This window comes from Diceros bicornis, chromosome 18 (assembly GCF_020826845.1).
Source record: "Diceros bicornis minor isolate mBicDic1 chromosome 18, mDicBic1.mat.cur, whole genome shotgun sequence".
NCBI classification, from domain to species: Eukaryota; Metazoa; Chordata; class Mammalia; order Perissodactyla; family Rhinocerotidae; genus Diceros; species Diceros bicornis.
In genome coordinates, this window is record NC_080757.1 from 41,260,168 (window position 1) to 41,275,845 (window position 15,678).

The 15,678-nt window shown below is 55.6% G+C and overlaps 1 protein-coding gene across 1 annotated transcript in view; it reads right to left on the reverse strand.

Annotated features, from left to right (window-relative positions):
• The window catches only part of ZNF385C (zinc finger protein 385C), a 52,008-nt gene that overhangs the window by 18,196 nt on the left and 18,134 nt on the right, over positions 1-15,678 (reverse strand). The window contains exon 2 of the mRNA XM_058560990.1: positions 9,417-9,668. Within this exon, the coding sequence (XP_058416973.1) occupies positions 9,417-9,666 (250 nt within the window). The 5' untranslated portion in view covers positions 9,667-9,668. The remainder of the gene's footprint in view (positions 1-9,416; positions 9,669-15,678) is intronic.

Here is a 15,678-nt window from a genome sequence, read left to right on the forward strand (position 1 = left end):
GGGATGCCAGAAGGGGGTGTAGAGGAAGGGACCTCTCAGATGCACAAGAGACCCTCACCCCTGTGTGGGTACCCCAGAGAGAGGAGGAGAGGATGTGGGTTCCCTGCAGGAGGAATGCAGGGCTGTGGCAGCCCAACCATCCCGGACCTGGAGTCCAGAGGCCTGCAAGGGAGCTCCAATGACATTGAACTCTGAGGCCTTGGGCTGGACACTTAGCTATGAACCTCAGTTTCCTCATCTATGAAGTGGGAATTACAGCTGGGTGAGGAGGAAAGGGCAGGACAGGAATGAGTCTGAGGACCAAATGAGGAGCTGGGTGTGGAGGCCATTTGAAGAGGGGGTGCCGGGGCACTGGTGACCCAGTCTCCCCTTCCAGTCAGCACAAAGTCACCCAGAAATGCCTTCCAGCCATTGGGTGCACTCCTCTCCCACACAAGGCCTAGGTCACATGTTGATTTGAGATTGGGGCCTCTCGGGTAGCCATGGGAACTCCTCCCATCACCCCTCACACAGCGCTCTGTGCCACCCACCGTCTGCCTCTGACATTCACTGTGAACCCTGGCCCCCAGGCCGCTGGGATGATGCATGAGTCACGGCACATGCATGCACTCGCGTGACCACCTGGCTCGTGGGTATACTCAAATAAAGGGAGACACCGCAGCCCCCACACCTGCCCTAGGATGGCAGCACACAGCCCGACGGGTCTCAAATTCTCTGAAAGGGTCAAGTGTGTGTGGGGGGGTCTTCTCTCATGGCATTTTGCAGCAGAACAGCCACCCTGGCTAAGTGTCTCGGAGCAACCCCTCCCCAACCCTGGCTAGAGGTCCACAGCTGGGACTCACAGCTCAGTGGACGGCTGCCTCAAGAGGCAGGTTGTTGCTCTGGTCAGACATGAGCAAACCAAACTGAGTGGCAGAGAAGAGGCCACCAACAGGGGTCCACCTGAGGCTGGAGCAGGGGCACAGAGCAGGTGTCTCATGAAATAACATCATCCTGGCTGCCACCTGAGGAAGAGGATCTGGGGAAACCACATCCTGCTGTTTTGCCATCACTGGGAAAGACACACACAGAAGAGCACAGGGACACACACCCTGTGGTCCACAGACACTCACACAGATGGTGATAGGCACAGACGTCAAGGCACACACTTACATGGATCTCCCCATGATGAGAACCTCTACGCACGCTGATGTGTGCACATATGGAGGAGGTACACATGCAGAGACAGACAGATACCCATGCTGGCCAAGGAGCAAAGGCAGGCACGGAGGCCACGCGCAAGCGTGCACGTACACACAGACAGGCAAGATCAACAAAGACCCACTCAGATCGTATACACCCAGAGGGACAGACACTCGAGGACACACAGACCCCTACAGAGGCATATACAGACAATGCAAAACAATAGGCGTGCAGCGGCACACACCATCACAAAGAGATGCATAATCACAAAGATCCAGATACAGACACGTTTCCCCAGAGATAGGTACGTGCACAGACCCCCCCTTACAAAATTAAATGCATCTGACATACAAGCTCATGTAGCCAAACCCAGAATCTCTCTCTCTCTCTGCTGACCACAAGTCATCGGGGCAGGTGGTAGGGTCCTCCCCGAGGCATACACACACACACACACACACACACACACACACACACCTCAAATAGTAAAGTTGCCATTTCTATTACAGATAAATCCAAAACTCGGCAAAGAAAATGGGAGTCCAGGAGGGAGAGAAAGCCAAAGGGAGGTTGAACCAAGACCCCCTGCTTGCCCCCTCCCCCTAGGATTAGGATTCCCACCATGGCCAGGGGGTCCTCCCCACATTCTCCAGAGCCCCCAACCCCCTTCTGGGTTGGCCAGCGTTCAAGATGTTCCAGACTGTCCCCCTCCCCGTGCTGGAGGAAGACCCCCAAGCCCAGTCACAAAGGAACTCTGACCCAGCCCCACTTCCTCCAACCCTGGCCACCATGGAAAGGGTTCTCAAAAATACCCCTCAAAGGATATTGGATGTCTCCCTCATAGAGGAGAGGGCCAGGAGACCATGGAGAAAGGGGGGGCTCGGTGCTGACCCGCAGCATAGTGGCTGGACCTCAGGTCAAAGCCATCCTGTTTTCTGCCTTTCTCCCTCTGTCTGCTTCTCTCTCTCTTTCTCTGCTTCTCTCTCTCTTTCTCTGCAGCAGTAACAACTCCCCCTTCAGCCCCCTCCGCTAATACTCCTGGGAGGCTCCAGGCAGATCAGTCAAAGGTCTGGTCTGACACAAGGAACCTTTGACACAGGCTCCCTGGACACGCGCATCTGCCCCAAAGTGCAGCGCACCTCATTCCTGCAGGGTGGACCCCAGCTCCCCAACCGTTCCTGCCACCCCCACCCCACCTTTGTTCCCAGCCAGAGTGGGGGCTCCCCTGCCCAGCCCTGGACCTGGGAGAAGGTACCAAGAGTCAACTGGCTACTGGAGTCTCTTGAAGACAACTTTTGGGGAACAACAATAGCAGCAAGAGGAGAGGGGCCTACCCTCGTCCCTACCCCTGTCCTCAGCACTCACCCAAGAGCATTCTCTGCCTTTGGAGGCTCCGCTGAGCACGCAGAGTGAGGAGCAAATGAAACCCGGGCAGAGAGTGACAGAGGGAAGGGGTGGGGGATGTGAGGGACAGGAGGGGAGGGTGCAAGGGAGGGACTCCTGCTCCAGCCTGGAAAGGCGGTTACTGGGCCCCGTCCCCCTTGCCAGGAAGGAGCTGCCTATTCCCTGGTTTCCCCCATCCCAACCACCGGGGGAAAGAACAGGGCACGTCCTTCCCCAAGGGCCGAGTATGGGGCAAATGTGGAGACCAGGGACGGGGGAGGGTGTCAGGGGGCGTCCACTCCCCCCACTCCTGGAGAGTCCCTGCCTAGGGCTTCTTATGCTGAAGCGAAGAGTTGACCCTGCCCACAGAGACCTCCAGGAAAGGAGGCACCGTGAGCACCTTCCCTGGGTGCCAGAAAGTTCTTGCTGCTGAACTTGGAAGCCCTGTCTCAGGGCTTGCTGCTGTAGGAGCCCGCATGCTCCTGTCAAGCCTTACTCACCCTCTGCCCACCATCCCCTTAGATTTACCTCCTTTTGCTGAAGGGGAAACTGAGGCTCAGAGAGGTGGTACCACTTCATCCCAGAGCGTTGGCCATGGTGGGGGCAGGGAGGAAGGGAGCCCAGGTGGCTTGCCCTCTTAGTCCAGTACCTAGACTGTTGGACATGCTGCTTGGGCAATGCCAGGAAAGGGGGGGTGGTCATCCGGTCAGCTAGAACTTCTGACACCCCTCCCCTGCCCGCACCCTTCTCCCCCCCCCCACTCTTCTCTTTCCTCCATTTGCACCTTCCTCCCCCTCCCCCCTCCTCTTCCTGAAAACTGGCTGGCTCTCTACTCACCTGAGCACCTGGTGGCTGGGAGGGGGTGGAAAGGGGGAGAGGAGACAGCCAACTCATAGCTGGATCCAGTCTCGCATTCCAAGCCCAGGTCCCAGTGCTAGCCCCCCGCCCCCTCAGCATCCTGTCTCCACCAGACAATAACCTGTAATCTCTGGAGCAGCCAGTACCCAGGCCCAGCCGCAAAGAAGGTCTGGGGAGGGGTTGGCAGCAGCAGCTCCTGAAAACAGGTTTGTTAGGAAGAGGCTCTAGGAGGAAGGACTTGCTGGGGTGGGGAGAGGAAGGAAACTCAAGCCCAGAGCTAATTAACCCACCCAGACACAGACAGAATCTTTGTCTTCCTCGGGGGCAGGGATCTGAGCTAAGCCCCCTAATTCTGCACCCAGACAGCCTTGCCTTTCCTGGTGGTCCCTGGGGGGAGGTGCTGATGGTCAGGTTCACACCTGGGGGAGGGGGATGTGATGGCTGTCTAGTGAGAGCGAGGGGCACTTCTCTCATCTGCCACTTAAGGAGTACAGCAGCAGGAGGCACCAGTTAGACTGCAAGAACTTCTCAGTGGTCTTGCAGGAGCACAGTTTCTCTGAAACATGCACCCAAAGGCTTCAGGATGGGTTGGAGGGGCACTGAGGAGGAACCAGCAACTCAGCAAGATATGAAGCAACAGGGGACAGGCTGGAGGGCTTCCGGGGCCCCTCCTGATGGGACTGAAATTAATCCATCTGTGGGGTGAGGAGCTCATCAAGCTGGTGACTCAGGCGTGACCCGAGCTCAAGGTCTTTGATCTCTGGGGGTCAGAATGAAGCCAGAGGCTTCTGCAGTCAAAGACTTGGAGAGGAGATGGGGGCACTGATTAGAACTGAAGCTAGGGGAGGTCTGAGGGCGCAGGGCAGGGGACAGCCTCCACCTGCCACTCTGATCCCTCCCTGCCCCCAAAGGCACAGGGACGTCTGGTGCAGCTGCAGCCTCTTTGCCTTGAAATCCATTATAGTCTGACTCCATCTCTGTTTTCCTGTCCCCCTTAGTGTCTACCCTGCACTCCCCACCCAAGGCCCCTCTGGCCATTTCAGTAAGCCAGGGCTTAAGCTATTTCTGAAATCCCCTTCTCTCTACTCTGGTGTCACGTTGCAGTGGATGATAGGGGGACGGTGGGAGGGGGTGAATTAGATGGCTGGGTCAGTCCTGCCAAGAGATAGGGGGAGGGACTGTTTGGCTTTAGGAGGCTGCCCTCCCTGTCCCTAGTCAGCCTAGGTACAGCGGGCAATGGTTGGCATCTCCCCATTTTTCAGTTGAGGACACCAAGGCACAGGGCAGAGGAGAAGCCAGGGTCCTGAGCACTTGTGGAATCATCTGTCCTGGGAGCCGGTCTGCCTTCTCTGGGCCATCCCTCCTCCCCATTCCTAAAACATTAAGGCTTAGTCTCTCTTAATATATGCCGTTCTCAGCAGCACAGGTGTGTGTGTGTGTGTGTGTGTGTGTGTGTGTGTGTGTGTGTGTGTGTATGTGAGAGAGATAGTCTTTAGAGTCAGACATGCTGGCATCTGAACCCGGCTGTGTGGCTTTGGGTATGTTGCTTAAACTCTCTGAGCTCCAACATCCCAATTTGTAAAGTGAGGACTGAATGCCATCATCTCCTCCTGGGATGGCTGGGGAGGCGGGAAGGCCATGTGCATGTGGAAGTACTTTGCCAACAGTTCAGCTCCTAAGCAGACACTCAGCTTGGCACCAGGGGTAGGTCACAGCTCCTTGCCAAGGTGTCCCCCATGCCCTGTGCTGGCCCAACATCTGCACTAGAGGCTGGAGCTAGGAGGATTGAGCCAGCAAACCTTTCTCTCTGTAGATGTTCAAGAACCACCTAAAATTATTAAGGGGTGTGTATGTGTGTGTGTGTGATGGTCAATAGGGTCACTGAGTTCAGCCTTAGTGGGGGTGGGTTCCTGGTGCCCACACCCCGTGGGAGGCAGGGTAAGGGGAGTGAAAGATGGCCAAGACACATTCCTGAAGAATGAAAAGGCCTGCTGTGTGGAGACAGAGACAGGTGGGGTGGAGGGTGGGCAGGGAAAGTTGGGAAAGTATCTGGAGGAGGGGGGTGGGGAAGTGTGGGGTACCTGCTGTGTCCCCGTCCTGTGCCCCCTCCCAGGTGTTCCAGGTGCACTCAGGGCTGGGAGCTGGGGTGGCTGAGTAAGGAGGCCTTGGCGAGGAAGCTCAGAGAGAGAAGAGCCGCCCCTGCATCTCGCTCCCACGGGAGGCCTCAGGGGCAGGAGCAGGAGAGGGTCCCCGCCTGACTGCCTGTGACGGCCTGTCACTGTGCAAGCCGCCAGCCCTACAGACCCCTGATCAAAGTGACAGCTCCAGGAGGCGTCCCAGAGAGGAAGCCTCCAAGTGCATGACTGGGTCGTCCCACCCCCACACCTCCAGCATCCTTCCGGCTGCCACAGGACTGAGACCTCAAGTGTCTCGGAACAAAGCAGAGTTTTGAGGGCTCCTCACACTTCTCCAGCCTCGTGAAAGGAGGTGTGGTTCCCTCCGTTTCCAAGGCTGGAGGCTGCCCCAGTCAGCTGCACCTTAAGGGTCTCTGCCCAGGACCACCACAGGCTGGGAGGGCCTTCAGCATGGCTGAGGCCCCTTACCCCCACCCCCCTGCCCCAGGGGCAGTTGCCAGCATCCTTGTGCTGGGGGCTGCTTCTCCCACCCCCAGCTCTCAGGGACCCAGGGAGACAGGAGATATCCATGGGAGGGATGGGTGTTGAGGGGTCATGGCCTGGAGTAGGCTCAGAGACAACCAGGCCAATGGACAGCATGTTCTCTGGCCGGAGCCCCAGAATTCCAGGGTTCCCAGAAATCCGAGGACCCTTCATCCCCGCCCTAGGCACAACCACCACTCCACCATGCTCCCACAATGCTGCTTGCTCCTCTCAACGTGGCAGTTGTGAAAGTCTGGCCCCAGGCTGTCTCCCCTCTAGACGGTGAGTGCCCACAGGGCAGGCACTGAGCACACTCAGGGCTGAGTCCCGGCATCCCACAGGGGGCCAGCACAGGGCTGGAGGGCTAGGCAACGGACAGATCGAGGGACAACGGAGGGACAATGGCTTAATAGATCCCATTTAATAATCTGGAGAGGAGTACCTGGCATTGTGTCTCCTGGTGATCCCCCAAACCTACCCAGTACTTGGGGATGAGGACTGTGGGAAGAGGAAAGCCAGGTGAAGGGGTCCCCATCCCTCTGGGCAGCCTGTCTCTGGCCACGGGTATCTGGAGCTGTGGTCTTTCCTCCTCACATCCCATCTGCTCTCTCCATGTTGGCATCGGTGGGGGGCAGGGGAGGGAGTGCTTGGTCCATGGGGATCACTGCCTGGAAGGAGGGCCTGAAGATGCCATGTTAGGGGGAGCACAGCGGGACAGTGTCCACGGGCCACAGGACTGGCCTTCCCCACCCAACACTGCTCTCCAGCTCTGCTCCCTCTCGGTGCCCCCCTTTCTGATAACGGAACTGCCCATCACAGCATCGCCTAAGCTAGAGTCATCCTTGGCACCTCCCTCACCATCGGTCCCCACATCCCATCAGTCACCAAGTCCTGCCAGTTCTGCTACAGAAAAGGCCCCAGAATCTGTTTCCTCCATCCTACCCCCTTCTTTCTCATGTACCCCCAAGTCTTACCCTTACCCCTTGCTGGAGACCTCTAAAACCCTAACTACTCCTGCTCAAAACCCTTCTCTGGGACAAGGCCGTACACCCAGCACTGTCCGCTGCCCCTGGAAAGCCCTGGCCTCAGGGCTCCGTGCATTTGCTCAAGCTGTCTCCCGGCCTGGGACTCCCTTTCCCTCGCCAAGATCCAACTTCAATTTCACTTCTCCAAAGCTTTCCCTGACTTCTGTCAGCTCACCTCTCCCTCTGACTTCTCGAACCACCCCGTACCCACCTATATGAAGCCTGCTATTATCTTGGGCAAACTCGTCTGCACATGTAGTTATTTAGAAAGTTCTTTCCTGATGGCAGCTAGGCTGCCTTTTAAAAATACGAATTCTCAGACAGATGTTGATAGGTTCTTTTTTTGTTTGTTTGTTAAATTTTATTTATTTATTTATTTTTCCCCCAAAGCCCCAGTAGATAGTTGTATGTCATAGTTGCACACCCTTTTAGTTGCTGTATGTGGGACGCGGCCTCAGCATGGCCAGAGAAGCGGTGCGTCGGTGCATGCCCGGGATCCGAACCCGAGCCGCCAGCAGCGGAGCACACTCACTTAACCGCTAAGCCACGGGGCCGGCCCGATATGTTCTTACTTATATGCAGAATCTAAAAAAGCCGAAGTCATAGAAATAGAGAGTAGAAGAGTGGTTGCCAGGGGCTGAAGGGTGGGGGAAATGGGGAGATATCAGTCAAAGGGTACAAACTCCCAGCTATGAGATAAATAAGGTCTGGGGATCTAGTGTCCAGCATGGTGACTATAATGCACAATACTGTAGTATATACTTGAAAGTTGTTAGGAGAGTTATTAACAGATCTTAACTGTTCTTACCACACACATGCACAAAATCGTAATTACATGAGGAGATGGAGGTGTTAACTAACCTTATTGTGGTAATCATTTCGCAATATATACGTATATCAAATCATCACATTGTACACCTTAAATTTACATATATGTCAATAATACTGCAATAAAGCTGGAAAAAAAATATGAATCCCCCAAACAGCAGCTTGCACATAGCAGGTTGTCTATAAGTATTTGATGAATTAATGAGTGATTTTTGAACTCAGACATACACACATTCCAGAAACATCCATACAGTCAGATACACTCTTACTCAGAGTCACACCCTTGGGTCCAGCCCCAGTGCTCAGGTAGAGGAGCTAGTACCAGCCATCAGAGCATTCCCTGCTTTGCTTATGCAGTGACCTCTGCCTGCAAAGTCCCTTCTCCCCTGACCCATGTCCCAAAGCTCAGTGCACCCCCGCTTCCTTCAAGAGGCCTTTTGTGGTGCCCCCGGGTATAACTGCCCTTTCTCTTTTGTACCCCTGGGGGTATGTCCCCCATGGCACCCACAACTCTCATCTGTTCTTTTTGTGTCTGTCTCAGCCCAAAGATAGACTCAGTCTTGAGGGGCAGGGTGGTGAGGAGTAAGACTGGAACTTATTCGGCTCCAGGCCTCAGCACAGTGCCAGGAACACAGTGGGTGCCCCGCAAATAATCACCAAAATAACAGGCGGCCCTCAAAGGGGTGTCTGAGTTCAGAGTGTAGCCCTCTGGAAAAGCTACAACCAGGGCTGCAAGGCAGGTATCTGGTGGCCACCCCAAAGGACAAGGTGGAAGTTCCAGCCCTTCCCACCTCCCACGCTGGGGCTGGTTTTGAACTTGTTTCCCCTGCCAGCCAGCAGCCCGCCTCTCCTCACTTTTCCCATGGCCCCCACGTGCCTGTCAGCTGGAATCACCCTCACGAAGCATTCACCCATTTCCTCCAGAAATCTGCCTCCCAGCCAGCGGCCCCTTCAGTGCTTGCAGCCAAAGCTCTGCCAAGTCACCCAGCCAGGGAGAGGCAGAAGTCCTGGCTAGGAGTCAGCAGCCAAATGGCCCAGCAGGCCCTTCCCCTGACCGTCCCTCAGTCAGAGTGTCACAGTGTCATGTACCTTGCTGACCCTCGCCTTCAGAGACCAGAGAAGGAGCCTGGGATACCCCGCAGGTGAGACCCTCTCTGAAAGTCTATCCCTGCCAGGGGGCTCCAGACTGGAGAAATGCTGCTTAGGGGTCCTGGTCCCAAAAGACCCCATAGGGAGAGCCCCCAGACCCAAAAAGACCTCAAGAGGAAGCCTCCGACCTAAAGACCCTCAGACCCTGAGAGACCCCATAGAAGGTTGTCCAGGTGCGTGTAATATACAACTTGACGGCATCTGGGGGACTTCAGACCCTAAGACCTCATTGAGGGCACCCCAGATCCAAAGACCCCACAGAGAGAGACCACAGACCCAGAGCCCCTCCCAGGGGCCCAGAACCAAGTCTGTGGGAGCAGCACCCCTGCACACTGACCTGGCCCTGTGGGGGTCTTTCCCAGGCTGAGCTGCCGGAGCCGCCTCTGGTGGGCCCGCCCACCACAGTGCACCTGGGCCTGGGCGGCCGAGTTCAGCTGGATGTTGCAGACGTCGCAGAGCGTGTACGATGGCCGTTTTCTTTCCCGTTTGGGCTTAGGCGGTTCTGGCGGCCGAGGGGGACACTCAGCAGCTCCAGGTATGGGGGGCTCCTTCTCACCCGGGGGAGATGGGCTCAGGGGCCGCTTCATACCTGAGCAGATAGAAGGAGACAGGAAGCAAAGGCCAAGTGTTGTGAACACATGGAAGGAGCAAGAGGGGTTCAAGACCCAGAGATGCCTGAGCCCCATGTCCCAGCCAAAACTCCCCGGCTTTCTGAGAGCCCCAACCCAAGGATGGCAGATGGGAGCAAAATGGGGTCAATTTCAAACAAAGCAGCATTAAAATGCAGCGGTATCTGGAAGAGTGTCAGAAATGTCTACACACTGGGCCACAGAGCAAATCACTCAGGGAGGGAGACTCGGGTCCTGGAGCCCAGGTAGGCACAGAGGGAGAGGCAGCAGCGAGGTTGGTGGAGTCACATTTCGGGAAGCCAGAGCCCTGTTCTCAGCCCCGCGGCAGGCGCTGACAATCCTATGACAGGCAGGCCTGTGGCACTTGCTGGAGACACGGCAGCTGCTGGCCAGAGGGCTGATTGCAGAAAGTAACCTCCCCGTGTCCAGCACCCAGCTGGGTGACATTCACAAAGGGTGACAGTGTGTGAAGGCATCCCCACCCCTGCCCCACGTCCATTCCTGCCCCACGTGGCTCCAGATGCCCCCTGCTGTCTTGGCCACCTAGGCGGTGGCAACAGTAGTGTTTTTAGTAGAGACCTGGACCACACACGCACACACGCGCGCGTGCACACACACACACACAGGGCCCCACAGAGCACACACATCACCCCTCCAGCTGCTCATCTTCCACAGTCTTTCCTTTCAAACTCACTTCTCTGAAACTTTCCCGCCTGACTCTGCCTCTAACCAGCTCTACTCTGGGGCAGCCCAACGACCTTTCTCAGACTGAACTGTTAATTTTCACTTCCTTCTTGAATCTGTGTGCAGGCTTCCTGCCTCTGCTTCAGACTGGGGACTTCCTGAGGGCAGAGCCTGTGTCCCCCTCACCGGGGCAGAGAATTCCTGACTTGTGTCTCTCCCTCAGACTGGGGGACCCCCAAGGCTAGGGCCTGAGGGAGGCGTGACTGAGCCCATCGCTCTTGTTATAGGCTGAATTGTGTTCCCTCAAAATTCATATGTTGTAGTCCTAACTCCCAGTACCTCAGAATGTGAGTATTTGGAGAGAGTGTCTTTAAAGCGGTAATTAAGTTAAGACGAGGTCATGAGAGTGGGCCCTAATCCAGTATGACTGGTGTCAGAAGAAGAGGAAATTTGGACACAGACAGTTACAGAGGGAAGACCATGTGGAGACACAGGGAGAAGCCAAGCCAAGGAGAGAGGCCTCAGAAGAAAGCAGTCCGGCTGACACCTTGATCTCGGACGTCTAGCCTCCAGAATCGTGAGAAAACAAATTTCTGGTGTTCAAGGCCCTCAGTCTCTGGTACTTTGTTATGGCAGCCTGAACCGACTGAGACATCCCCCGAAAGGGCATTTCCTGTGTCTTTAGGCTCATGCTCATTTTGCAAATTAGACCAAGTCAAGTCAAATGATGTCATCATATTCTCATAAGGCCACACATCCAGGGGTAGAGCCCACATCTGAAGAGAGAAAATGAATTTCTCAAGTCCACAGCCAAGAACCCTCCCTGCCCACAGTCCCTGGACCCAGCCCCTGCTCTCAGTCAGCTGCTTGTCATTGTTGTGGGCAGTGGGCCCACACAAGGGTCTGTCATTACATGTGTGGGGACTGTGTGTGAATGGAACAGAGGGGCACAGTGGTTAAGAGTACGAACTCTATATTGACTCACACCTGGTTTCCAATCCCAGCTCCGCCACTTACTGGCTGTGTGACTGGAGCCTCAGTGCCCTCATCTTTATATCTGTAAAATGGGGTGATAAGTAACAGTTCCTAAGTCACAAGCACATTGGGAGGATTAGATGAGCTGATCCATGTAAAACACTTCTCAGTGTCCTATAAAAGTTAGCTATTAATAATCCACGGTGTGTCTGTGTCTTGCATCTTTGAGTAGAGTCACCTTCTCTGTCACCCTGCGTCTGTCATGTGTACCTGGGTCACTGTGAATGTCTCTGTTACCCCATCCTTTGTTGAGGTGAATCTGTGTCATTCACTTCATGTGCATGTCACAGTGTAGTTTGTCATGGTGTGGGAGTCATTGTGCCCATATCATGTAATGAGACTCACTGAGCATCTGACACTCGACGTGTGTTATGGGTTGAATTGTGTCCCCCCAAAATTCATATGAAATCCTAACCCCCAGCACTTCAGAATATGAAATGCGACCTTATTTGGAAATAGCGTCAGTGCAGATGTTAGGTTAAGATGAGGCCATACTGGAGTAGGGTGGGCCCCTAATCCAAAATGACTGTGTTCTTATAAAAGGGGGAAATTTGGACACAATCATGCACACAGGGAGAACGCCATGTGAAGATGAAGGCAGTGATCACGGTGATGCTTCTACAGGCCAAAGATTGCCAGCAAACCACCAGAAGTTGGGGGAGAGGCATGGAACAGACTTCCTCACAGCCCTCAGGACTCAACCCTGATGACACCTTGATCTTGGACTTCTAGCCTCCAGAACTGTGAGACAATAAATTTCTGTTGTTTAGCCTACCTGGTTTGTATTAGTTAGTTATGGCATCCCTAAAAAACTAAAACATCGTGGGTCAGACCCTTGTGCCCCAAGAGGTGCCTGGCGATTTGAGGGCCCCATCACTCTGCAGGGTGGTGTGACTGGGCTGCAGCACCATAGATAACCTCCAGGTGGCGCAGCGAGCATCTTAGCGGGACGTTAAGAGGTGGAACTCGGTAGGGGACCTGGCAGGACCCACCCCACTCCTCCACACTCTGGGGCAACTAGGCTACCCCTGTGAGCCATGCCAAGTTCCTGAGCACCATGTCTGGGGTCCAGGGCACAGCTCTGCCCACAGAAGGCACACTGGAAGGTCACTCCACCACCTGTGAGAAGGCCCTCCCAATGGGCACGGAGCCTCTCACCAACATTCTGCACTCTCTCACCTCTAGATGGAGGTCATCAGAGCTCTCCTCCTACCCTTACAAGTCTTCCCCCACTCTCCCAGCAGGAAGCAGGGGCAGGTAGAAAGTACCATAGAAGGGGCAAGTAGAAAGTGTTAGAGGGGGTTTTAACTGGCCAGGGGGAAGAGGCTTCAGGAGCATGAAATTTTCCTGGCCTTGCCAAGGAGAGCTGCCTGCCCCACCAGCAAGCAGACAGGGGTATTTTGAAATCTCGGTACAATTTATGACAGGCAGGCTGAGGACATGGCCCAAGAAAGCAAATATCTGCCACAGGGCTGATTAAACCTCGGTGATATATAGCCTCTGGACTCACAGGGCCCGCCTGGATTCCGGGGCTAATTGTGTCCCCCAAGCCAGGCCGCTGGGCCTGTTGCAGCCTGCCCCACCTGTCCCAGCCTTCCCAGCTGTCCCCGCAGGAGCTACACCACTCCAGCTAAGCTACGGCTCCCAGCCAGGAAATTGGGAGGAGTGGGCCATTTTTAGGGCACACACAGGTTGATCTAACCCCTGCCGTGAGCATCAGCGGGTCAGCACCCCCTGCGCTGGGTTCTAGTCAGAACCAGCATGACTCATCCTAGCTGGACCTATACTTGGAAAGGACCTGGTCCACACGTTCTCTTTAACAGCAGAGGAAATTGAGTCCCAGAGCAGGGGAGTGGACTTGCTTCAAAGTACATGGAAAGACAGTGCAAGCGCTGCTTCTAGAAGTTCCCCTGCCTCCCTCTCTACCACCCAGCTCCCCAGGCCACCTCTTCTTTATAATTACAACCCCATTTATTGAGAGCTTACTGTGTGCCAGGTTCCTCACAGATAGGCTCTCTTTTCAGCTTCCCGACAAGCCCATGAGGTGGGCACTGTTATTAACCTATTATCCCACTTCACAGATTAGAGAACAGGCTTTGAGAGGATGATGGCCAGACCTGAACCTACACTTGTCTGACTCCAGAGCCCAAGTCCTTAACCACTGCCCTACTTCACTTCTCCTTAGAGCCTGCCAAGCCCTCGTTTGAACTGCCAAGTGGCGAGGGGTTGCAGATTCAGAGAAGGGCTCCGGGGAGGCTCAGTGCCCAGCCCCAACAGACCTGGGTGCCAGGCCAGGATGTGCCACACCTGAGCTGGAAGAGTGGGGGCCAGAGCCAGAGAAGCCAGGAGGAAGGGGTGTGAAGAAATGAGGAGAACTGAACTGAACTTGGGACAGGAAAGGTAAAAGCAGAGAAAAGAGCATGCATGTACCCAGGTGTCTGTCTGTCTGTGATTTACACAGGAAGGGGGGTAAAGCACCCTCTGTTTTCACCTTCCCTGAAAGATGGGCTGAGGCTGCAGCGGGGGCGGGAGGGGCGCTTGGACCATGGGAGGGGGCCACCCACTTGAAGGCAGGCATGCAGCAGAGCTGGAGAGCTGATGGAGGGCAAGATTGCTGTCTGCCTGTCTGTCTGTCTGTCCATCCATATGGAGCTGGAGGGGGTGGGGAGTACTCAGGCAGGGCCCCAGCGACGAATGAACTTCAAGGTCCCAGGTTTCAGCGGGGTCCTCGGGCACTGCAGTACGGTGGAATTCTCTGCCTGCCTATCCACAGATGGAAAGGGACTTTGGAGGCCATAAAGTACAGAGCAGAGAGTTGTTTCAGCTGCAACCTGGGGAAGGGTGTCCTCAGGGAAAGAGCTGCTTTTGCCAAAGGGTTAACAGAAGAGGAGGGTTCTAGGCCTCTCCCCAGCCTTTGGCAGGGCATGAAGGGCTCCCTCATCAAACCTTTAATGAGCCCAATTACACTCTGGTATTTTCCCCCACGTCTGCCAACATCTACCCTCCCACCACGCCGAGCTCGGTCCCAGGCCCTGCCTCTGAGAAGGGAGCCTGGCAGGCTGGCCAACCTTGGGCCAGTCCCTGCCCCTCTGGGCTTCAGTTTCCTGTCTTTAAAGAGGGGGGTTGGGTTGGGCTAATCTCTTAGGCCCTTTTCAGGCAACACAGAGCAGCTGCCTCTAAGGTGGGGGTGGGGGGAGGCCAAGTTGTAGTTGTCTCTTTCTGTCTCTGGAGAAAGGCGGGGTGGATATGGAGAAAGAACTGCCAGGTGGTGAGGGCCCACTGCCTTCTGGCCACTGTAGAAACATTGCCTCCGTTAACCTCATAACAACCCTGTGAGGCTTACAAATGAGGAAACTGAGGCTCAGAGTCAAAAAGAGAGGCAAGTGAGTAGGGCCAGTTCCCTCCCATCCTATGACGTAGGGGCAGGGGGTTCAGACCCTGGCGGCCCCCATCCCAGTCACTCACAGGGTCGCAAGCAGGAGTGTGGGATCCTGCCCCTCCCCACCAACCCAGCTGCAGAGAGAAGCCTCTGGAAGAAGAGAGGCCTCATCTGTTCTTGTCCTACTAGAGTGTGAGCCTTCTTGGGCCCGGCTGCCCCCTCAATGGCCCCGAGGAGCCACCATCGAGCATTTTGGTCCCTCGTCCCTGCTACCTCCCCTCTCCCAAGGCTGACCCATTTGCAGGGTGAGGAAGAAGAACAACCCACTTCAGTGTGTGGCCACCACAGAGTGGCACCCACCCCAGCCATTCCATAGGCCCAGAGAGCTGGGGTCACCCAGGGTCACGACTCCCTAGATGAGCCAGAGACCCCCACCTAGAGGAGTGGGATGGCCTGAGAGGGGCCAGCCGTGCCAACCCCCAGCCCACACATCTCTGCTTTGCCAGAGCAGGGGGTCCTGGGACTGGGCAACAGTTTGTCCAGGTGTCAGGGGCCCAGTGGGGGGGGGGGGTTCCATTGGGCAACCCAAGGCAGCTGTGTCTGTCTTCCCATCCAAAGTGACGACAGAGGAAGCCTGTCACCTTCCCCTGGGGACTGCTGGGTGCTAGGGATTTCAGGAGTGAGCTGACTAAGAGGTTCTGAAAGTCAACACTCCAGCTCCAAGGAAGGGAGACAGAGGGCATGGGAGGTGAGGGAGACTGATGGTCCAGAGATGAGGTCACCCACCACTTCCCCTCCTCCAGTCTGTTTTGTCCTCACCCCCTATTGGCTGGATGTCCCAGAGGGCCCTCTTCCCTCCTGACACCCCCAAA